General features: G+C 43.9%; 1 protein-coding gene across 1 annotated transcript; it reads right to left on the bottom strand.

Annotated features, from left to right (window-relative positions):
* Window positions 1-1,811: 1,811 nt before the first annotated feature.
* On the bottom strand, window positions 1,812-2,426 carry tmem229b (transmembrane protein 229B; the record flags this gene model as incomplete). Its single annotated transcript, XM_080750993.1, has 1 exon — window positions 1,812-2,426. Exon 1 carries the CDS (start codon window positions 2,421-2,423, stop codon window positions 1,812-1,814), a length of 612 nt encoding a protein of 203 aa, XP_080607119.1. The 5' UTR covers window positions 2,424-2,426.
* Window positions 2,427-9,602: the final 7,176 nt, after the last annotated feature.

Genomic DNA, 9,602 nt, shown 5'->3' with positions numbered 1-9,602 from the left:
CAATAGCACCAGAAGCACAGAGTTCTGCTGCCAGCCTGCACTCTTTACATTGCTGTACTGTATTGCTGTATACTGTACAGTATAGTTAAAAACAAACAGACACAGAACACAGGCATAGTGTCCATAGTGACCATGTACAGTGTACATGGAGGAACGGATAGATACTGTAGGTGCTGCTGACCACAGAACAAATCTGATGCTGTCAGATGAACCTCTCGATAGCTGCATAATGACTTTGTCTTAATGTACAGTCACACATTCTACTCATACTACACCCATTCAGTAAATCACACAGACAAAAAACAATCATAACTAGAAAGATGCAACTCTGGGAAATTGTGAGTGTGCTTGCCATTTTTGCATTTTCCCATTCAAAAAAGGGTTACTTTTAGCCAATGAGGAAGCAGCATAAAGGTTGCCCTATTATAGGCAACCACACTAATTATATTTAAAAATATAATATAAGTCTCAATGATAGTGATTAAGAATATTTCCTTTTCAGAATTCCAGGACAGTATACAATTACAGCAGAGAAACACAGCCCAACCACTCAGTGTTTCCTGTGAAACCGCTGCAGCTTATCTCAAATGTCAGTCAGAGTACAGTACCATGGAATTCATGTCACCAACAACCTAGGAAATAATATCTCTTGTGCAACCTTGCACTTGTCTCATGTTGCTTGAATGAAACTGTGAACTGAAACAACAGGCCCTAATGAGGATGCCTCAAAGACAAAGCATGTGTGTTTCCATAGCACAGTAAAACCATCAGTTCATTTGACCCAAATTGACCTGGGAGGGGATTTTACTGTTTATATTTTAAGTCTCTTCAGTGATTGTTTATCAAGTGCAGCTGAATTGGAAATTGGAAAGAGTACATCAATGACAAAGCACAAAGGACAACTCTGAATTGCATTGTAAGACAGACTAAATGCTTTTTTCTGGAAGACATGTTTTCTCATGCATTACATTTCTTTCAAGCACTTTTTCTCCTGTAACATTCTTCATGACATTAAAATGACACATTGCATTGCTTTATGGTGGATGATAAGCACCTGAAAAGCTACAGTATACATAACTACAGTACTAGGAATTAGTGATAAATAACTATGTACATTTTAAAAGGACAGGTTTTAATTGCAATCAATCACGGTTTATTATTACTTTTTCCTGAGCTAGCCAACTGAGAACGTAGCTAGCCCTCAGTTCTCAAAATAATAAACAAAATTAGCTTTTTAAAAAACAACTTTTCTTTCTTTCTCAAGGACAACATCATTTTCCTTGTTGATTCTCTTAATGTTGCAGAAGAAAACGAATCTTTTGCAGCAGGGGTATTAAATCCCAACACCCTAGTAGTTAATGGGAAGAGGAGGTTTGATTAAAATAATACTGGAAGGTCTCCTCTTCCCACACATCCCCTGGATCAATATTCAATACTGTAGATGTCCTTAGGGACAACCCAGCATTGGACTGGGGTAAGCGCCTGATGAAACGTAGCAAAGAAGGTAACATGGTGGTTAATGTGCACCTCTGTTGACTTTCAAGGACACAGTGAGCGATCCCCTCATTGCTTCTGCTCCTTTCTGGACTGCGTCAACTCTATGCAAACACAGCAGCTCTGTGTGAGTAGTAGCCTGTCTGTCCCTGTGTGGATACAGTAGGATAGGACCTTGTATGAGGTATGAGGGGAGGCTGGATGGGGAGTGGCAGAAGGGACATTGGGGAGTGAGTGGATGGGAACGGGGATTGAGAGGTCAGTAGCAGGCCGTTTTCCTTTTGCGTGTCCTTGATTCTTTCCATTGGTGCATTCACTCATTCCACCTTCAGATAGCCATTGGTGCTGCTGCCTACCTCTCCTTCCCTCTCCCCTCTCCTCCTTGCCCCCCCCAACACTCTCCCACCTCCACCTCCTCCTTCACCCCCACCACCTCCACTTGCACCCTTGGCACCCAAGCAGCAGCCGGGCGACCAGCCATCTTCAGGCCCCCCGTGTAGGCGCAGCCGCAGCGTCTTGCGGATGACGAGGCGCTCGACGATGAAGGAGGCACAGAACCACGGCACGGCATACTCGGCTGTGATCAGGCCCATGAAGTTGTAGCGGAACTCGGAGTAGTCCCAGGGGCAGGCGTTGAACTGGCGCAGCAGCAGGCCCGTGCTAAACTCCCACATGTAGGTCCACAGTGTGTAGATGAGGCAGCGCAGGAGCACAGGGCAGTGCCCGCGCAGCCTCAGGTACATGTGCTCCACAATGAGGATGCACGTGCCATAGATGAACAGAGCCCACACGCTGGTGACACCGGGGAACTTCCAGTTGCAGTTGACCACAAAATCCCACGTAGCCGTGAACATGACCTCGCAGAAGTAGCCGTGGATGGCATACACGTACCACCGGGACAGAGCCGACAGTGGCACGGGGGTCTCCATGGGAGTTGCCACCATCCTTCCTCCTCTCTCTTTCAAGATTTCTCTCTCTCTTCTTCTCACTCTCCCTGTCTCTCCACGTTTTGGCCTCCACTAATGAGATGCAGGCCTAGAGGGAGGGAAGAGAGAAATTATTTGAGAAAGCAACATAATGGAGTCTCTTTTTTCAAGGTACCCTAACATTCTCATTTTCGGCCTGGGATTTATGACATCAGAAATCTCCATGTATGGGCATAAAAGGTTTTTTCTTTTTCTGGGAATGACCATATATGGACTTTTATACCCTGAGAAATCTCGTAGCTTGTCTGACTGTCAGTAAAGGAAGTGATGTCACGTGACATCCTTTTTATGCCCATATATGAGTCATTCTGTACCACATCACTGTGACTCACTGACATCACGTGAATCACTTCCTGTACTGACAATACGGACAGTCAGACAAGTCAGACAGTTTCTCAGGGTAAATGCGACCTTCGGTCGCAGAAATGTCACAATGCGACATAGCTCTGTTTACACAATGCTGTACCCCCTCCCAATGTATATACGGTATTATGTTCCCCATTTTCAACAGTTTTTATTTTATTTGTGACACTTGCTTTGGCAATGGCGTATGTTTTCTCATGCCAATAAAGCTCCTTTGAATTGAATTGAATTGATCTCGTTTCTTTATTTTCTTTTTTTTTTATCTTATATACGTTCAGCTTTTCATAGATTTTGTAGACAAAAAAGTAATAGCACCCTACAGGACACGCTTTATATCACTGCATCACTGTCAAACCTATAATCAGTAAAGTATCCATCATCTGACTGCCTGCGGTTCATCACCATGTGTTCTTTTTCCAAATCCCCCAGCCTGACTCTCCAAGACTGAGATATCAGGTGTCAATGGGCCAATGCGGGAATATGGACCCTTCAACCTCAAGTTACAATACAGCAAGTCCGATAAATATAAGACAGCAATGTACTGAGAAGCCAAGTGGATCAGGGACCATAGAGCTTGTAAGGTCACATTGCAGGTTGGTTTTACAATACCTCAGGAGGAAATAGTGTCATAATATTAAATGTTTGTACAATGGGACATATGCTGTGGAAACACAAGAAAGGTTAAACTACAAAAGCATGTTGGAAGAACAAAAGCTGAATTTTCTCTCTTTTGTTTTAGATTTTTTTTTTATGTTCCTGGCTGATGTGGGACTAGGACAGCTAGGCCGATGAGGATTAGCACATTTCTCCCAAACAAGGAACAAGGCTTCATGTGAGGAACTGGTCTGTACCAGCTGCCTAAATCCCTAACGGTTAGGGTTGAAATTATGTTACGACCTCTGTCTAGGGTAGGGAGGGCAACATAATATCGGAGGATCACAGCTTGTTTCAAAATGAACGTCTTTTATTTATTTATTTTAGCAGAAAACTAAAGATCTCTATTTTATTTTTTCTTTGTTTCAAGTGACAATACACTTCAGGGTGCCGGTTTACAGTGAAGACAAAAAACCTTAAACATAAACCCCTGACCAAAAAGAAAGAACCAAAATACAATTACTTATCTAAACTAGAAAGATGCAATTGGAAATTGCAAAGGTTTGCTGTGACACGAGTCACACTTGCAAATAAATTCCTTTTTATCATTTGAATTTTCCCCATTCAAGTCAATGGGGAAAATTAAATACATTCATTACCAAATATGGAGATCTCTGTCAGTCCTTGTCCATTGTATGTCCATATATGGAGATCCCTGATGTCATCAATATTAAGCCCTGCCATATCTTGACACAGTATGTCCATGGGCATTCTGTGTCAGTCCCATGTGGTCTATGATGTCAGACATCTATGATGTCAGTCATCTCCATATTGTCAATGGAGGAAAATGTATTCCCGAATACATTTATATAAATTAAACTATATAACGTATCTCTTAGCAAAATGCACCCCTACGTGTCCCGATGAAGCCGGTCAATTTGACATAATTATGGCCCAAGTGTGTGCCACCAATACTGTGGGAGTAGCACTGAAAAATCGCTTATCTAGAAAGATGGATGGAAGGATAAAGTCGGACAAGTACAGTACTATTACCTGCAGGGGCAACCACACTAATAAACTCTACAGTAGTTTGCTGCCTTTTTCTCTTTCCATTTTCCTTCACTCAGTATTCCTTTCTCCTTTTCATGGTCTCTGTCCCTCTCACTTTCCGCTCCCATTCCCATCCAAACAGGACCCTGCCTGATCCAAGTGCACTACCCTCGCCTCCCTCTGACCCCAATCTCTTCATCCTCTCTGACCCCAGCTTCCTCATCACACCACTTTTACTCCATTCATCTACCACTGCCTAAGGCGAGCACGCGCGCACACACACACACACACACACACACACACACACACACACACACACACACACACACACACACACACACACGCACACGCACACGCACACACACACACACACACACACACGCACGCACACACGCACACACGCGCACACACACACGCACACACACACACGCACGCACGCACACACTCTCCTCTGCCTCTTTAACCCTTGTCCTTGTCACTCGGATCACCCCTGTTCTCTTTCTCTCCGGCTTGTGACGACTTTGTAGGTTTTAGACTCGCTAAGCTGGTGGCTGTGATGAGAGATCTGGGCACGTAAATATCTAAAGACTGTTCACGCCGCGTAACTCTATCCACTGCCAACCACCCTATACTGTAAATACACCCACAGACACAAACACAAAGATAGGACTATGTGGAAGAGAAATACATGATAGTAGCCTACATTTCATTTACTGATATAGTCCCATTATACATAGTACTACTGTACAGTATATCGTCTCTGTCAGGTTGAAACCTCATGTGTCCAAAACAGTTACTTTTCAGGGTTTAAATTAAAAAACATCAAAAGTAGCAGATCTGCTACTTCTGTGTGACGCTGTAGTGTGATCAAGTAGGGCATTCATTTAGGAAACAACACACAACGTTAGAATAGGGAGATAGGAAGTTTCTGCCAGACAGCAACTATATTATACAGTATACAGACATTGAATAAAATATACAGGTATAACAAATATATCTGTTGTCCACCTCTGACCACATATTGCCAGAAAACGGTCAAATATTAAGAATGAATAACATTGTGAAGCACACAGGTCAACTGAGGACAGGCAGCATCTCCAGGGCATTTGATATACTGTAGTCTCCACATGTCAAATGTACCCCTGTCTATCTATAGCAAGCACTTGTGTCATGGGCGGACTTGGAATTTACAAGCAGTAGACAAGTGTGTGTGTGTGTGTGTGCGCGTGTGTGTGTGTGTGCGTGTGTGTGTGTGTGTGTGTGTGTGTGTCCGTCCGTCCCACTAGGAGTGTGTTGTTTTTTTCCCCGGTGTAATCTTCAGTTCCACGTAACATCAACTCCCCTGCTTATATTTACAACAGGGTGTAAATGTGTGTCCTGGTGTGCCTCACTGTCCCGGCACGACACAGCTTACGCAGTACTCGCGATGTTAAGCTTCCATTGTTGTTCATATTGCTGTTGCCGTTATAGCACCCCCCCCACACACACACACACACACAAATGCCACCAGTGCCACCAGTTTTCTTGTCCATCTCAGGTATTGATCTCCTTGGCTCTCGTCACCCCCTACTCTTAACAGATACACGCATGCGTGGCTAAAACTATCTCTGTCCCTGCCTTCGACCTGGCTTCGACAATAAAAATGATACAATACAGCAAAGCCATGTTACTGTACTTTATGGCACAGACAGCTGTGCACTGTGACTTAATTATTAGAGCAGAGAACTCACCCATCTTTGACCTCACATTATGAAATAATCCCTGTTCATGTGGCCCAGGAACGGCAGCGATGGCATAGATCTCTGAGGGCAATCCTGTACCAAAGGTCACCCAACGAAGGTCACAGCAGTTGGAAGGTTGGGCGGCTTGAATCTTGGACAGTAAAACTAGTAAAATCCTCAGATATAAATTATTGTTGTTGGGTGGAAACCTTGTATGTCCAAAACGTTCGTTTTGTATTTATGATTCATTTAAAATAGTGAAAATAGACGATCTGCAAGCACACAACGCCTCATAATGATGCATTGTGTGCTTGTAGATCGGCTATTTTCACTAGTTTTGTGCCAGTCTTTAAACTTGGAGATATGAGGTTTCTGCCTGACTGTGACGAAATGTAACTCTTGTGTCATTGAGCCAAACAAAACAACCTGGGCATCAGTGATGTGTCCTGGCGGTGCTTCTGTCATGACAGGTCTGAATTTTATGTTGTCTGTTTCCTTGAGGATATACTATACCCAGAACAACATTCAAGGCATGGCAAGCAGTGTGTTGTCGCATGGATGGAACTAAAGATAACATCTGACATAAAAACCTTAGCTGTCATGTGAGCCTGTCACAACAATAATATGATATAAAGTGGACCCGTGCAGGGAAATTATCACCCTGGATTTGACTGTATAGGGTAAAATTTTCCATGGAGGATGAATACAAATGATGCTGATGGATCTAGCAGACACGCTGCTCTATTTTTCCAAAGGAACCACTCTGCACCCTATTGAGACAAACTAATGGGGGCCGCGATGAGGGACGGACAATGAATAGGTGACATGGCTGTGACAGTGTTCCCAATCCCAACACCCGACAGGGCCAGGCAGGATGCTGACGTGTGTACAGGAGGAACCGCTTGTTGTCACTGATTACATTTACTCATTAGGCTGTTTGGTCAGGACTGGCTCGATAGACTTGCACGATAGACACTGTGTGTGTGTGTGTGTGTGTGTGTGTGTGTGTGTGTGTGTGTGTGTGTGTGTGTGTGTGTGTGTGTGTGTGTTTGTGTGTGTGTGTGTGTGTGTGTGTGTGCGCGCGCGCGTGCGTATGTGTGCGTGTGTGCCGCGCACACATGTGTGTGTGCAAGTCATAGTGTAGCTTCATGAGTGGTGTGTAAGTGATGAGTACTGTTAAGCCTCGATCAGAGTCGGGTCCGCGGTGGAAGGCTATCCACCGTGGTGTAGTCTTTTTGAGTCTTTTTGAGTCAGGAAACTACAACGTTACGTCATTCCTCGCGGTGGAGAGCTTTCCACCGCGAGTCCCGACACATCTCTCTGTTTTTACTATCAGACAGACAGGCTCTTCACCCCGTTCACTGATTGGTCGACCTAGACCAGTCAGTCACGGTGAAAAGGACTTCACCGTGACTGACTATGATGGCCTGCACTTATTTTCTGACTTGAGGTGGAAAGCTTTCCACCTCAAATTTGCGGTGGATAGCTCTTCACCGTAGACTCTGATCGAGGCTTAAGTGATTGAGGTTGTGGGAGAGAGTCAGGGGTACAGTGTGTGTGTGTGTGTGTGTGTGTGTGTGTGTGTGTGTGTGTGTGTGTGTGTGTGTGTGTGTGTGCGTGCGTGTGTGTGAGAGAGAGAGATCGTGCGTGATCAGCCAGCATACTGTACAACAAACTGATTGCGATCAATGGCAAAGACAGGACAATTACTCCTGGCTCTCACCCCAGACAGCACTCCGTCTCTCCTCTACCACCTCCTCCTGGGAACAATCCTGGGTCAAATAGTACTATACGTGCAAATGATTCTTAACCTTTGTTTTCATCTGCAGTATAGCAGATATGGACGCAGACTGTCAACATCAGCACAATGCTGATAGTATTATTGGTTAAGCTGTCAATCACACAAACGTGGATGGAATTGATGTGTTAGCTCGGGGAGGATATCTTTCAGGCACCTATTATTCATAAGAATAAGATACGTTTTTGAAAATACCTGCTTGAATGGGATTCACAGCGAGTTCAAATCCCATACAGCAACAAAAACAAATGTACCTTTCTCATTTGCACTGAAAGCCGTAAATCCACTGGAAATGTTCCAAATTATGTGTCAATTTGCGTCAAATTGAGTTTTGTCATTTTTCTCAATGACAGCAAAGAAATTAAGTTTCCTTATTCCTTAGGTACAATCGGTACCCTGAGAATGGGTTCAACTGATATTGCATAACCGGATGGGTGTGCGTTCCCAACGGGCATCGCCCTAGTATATGAAAAATACATCTATACTATAATTTTGCGAATGTCTGTCTGAGTGAGTGAGTGTCTGTCACAGCGTTTCTCCTCAGTGGCTGGAGCAATTGATCTGAAATCGCATCACCATTAGCATATGAACACACCTGACATAACTGTGAAGCCCGTTTGTCACTTTCACAAATCGTATGCTGTATATTAGCATTTTTATGCTGTATCTATATCTATTCTGCATCTAGCTTGAGGCACATCTATTCTGCATCTAGCATGAGGCAAAATGTTTAACCAGCTCTGTGTGTGTGTGTGTGTGTGTGTGTGTGTGTGTGTGTGTGTGTGTGTGTGTGTGTGCAGGCAGGCGGGTGTGTGTGCAGGCGGGTGGGCGGGCGGGCGGGCTGGGGGGGGGGGGGGGGGGGGGGACAGTATCTCTGTAGCCATTAAACGAAACGGGTTTCTTACATTGATGCTCCTACAGTACATCATGCAAGCACCAGTTAAAGTTACTTTCCATCCCTCATATACTGTGTGCACAGTGAGCACATCCCATAACCCACACACTGCACATCATTTTGGAGCTCATATCTTTGAACGGGTAAGGGCTAGTTTACTATAATTATACAATGAATATCAAATTAGTGAAGGTAACTTTATTTTATTTAACCACTTAATCTGATCTGGGACAACCCATATAGTTGAATGGGTAGGGTATCTTTATTGTATCTTTCAAATAAAGGCAAGGACTACTGCAAGGAAAATAACTGATCTATAAGCCCATCATGATGCGCTGCATGATGTCATGCACAAAATATGGATCCCATGGGTTGAAAGTGGTTAATAATTGGTACGTATTGGCTGCATAATTGCTATAATATTGATGTCATCAAAAAGTCAAATAATGACGTTTAGGCTCAGTCAGTCACCTCTCACCTACAAGCAAATACGTACTGCATGTGTAACAGTAATCTAATGTAGGAACAGACACCATACAGGACTCCATAAAGGAGGCCAGTGTGTGAATGAATGTCTATCCCCTGTCTATCCTTTCCCGGATATTTATTATCAAGCAATGTTATGGATTCCATAAGGAAAATGGCCTATTTTTAAGCAATGTCCTCATTTACAGTCACTTTAAACACATTCACACCTGGGA

Source organism: Nannobrachium achirus (genome assembly GCF_963921795.1).
Source record: "Nannobrachium achirus genome assembly, chromosome: 20".
In the NCBI taxonomy this organism is placed as follows: domain Eukaryota; kingdom Metazoa; phylum Chordata; class Actinopteri; order Myctophiformes; family Myctophidae; genus Nannobrachium; species Nannobrachium achirus.
Note: the sequence above shows the minus strand (reverse complement) of the source record. Positions and strands in the feature narration are given on the sequence as shown.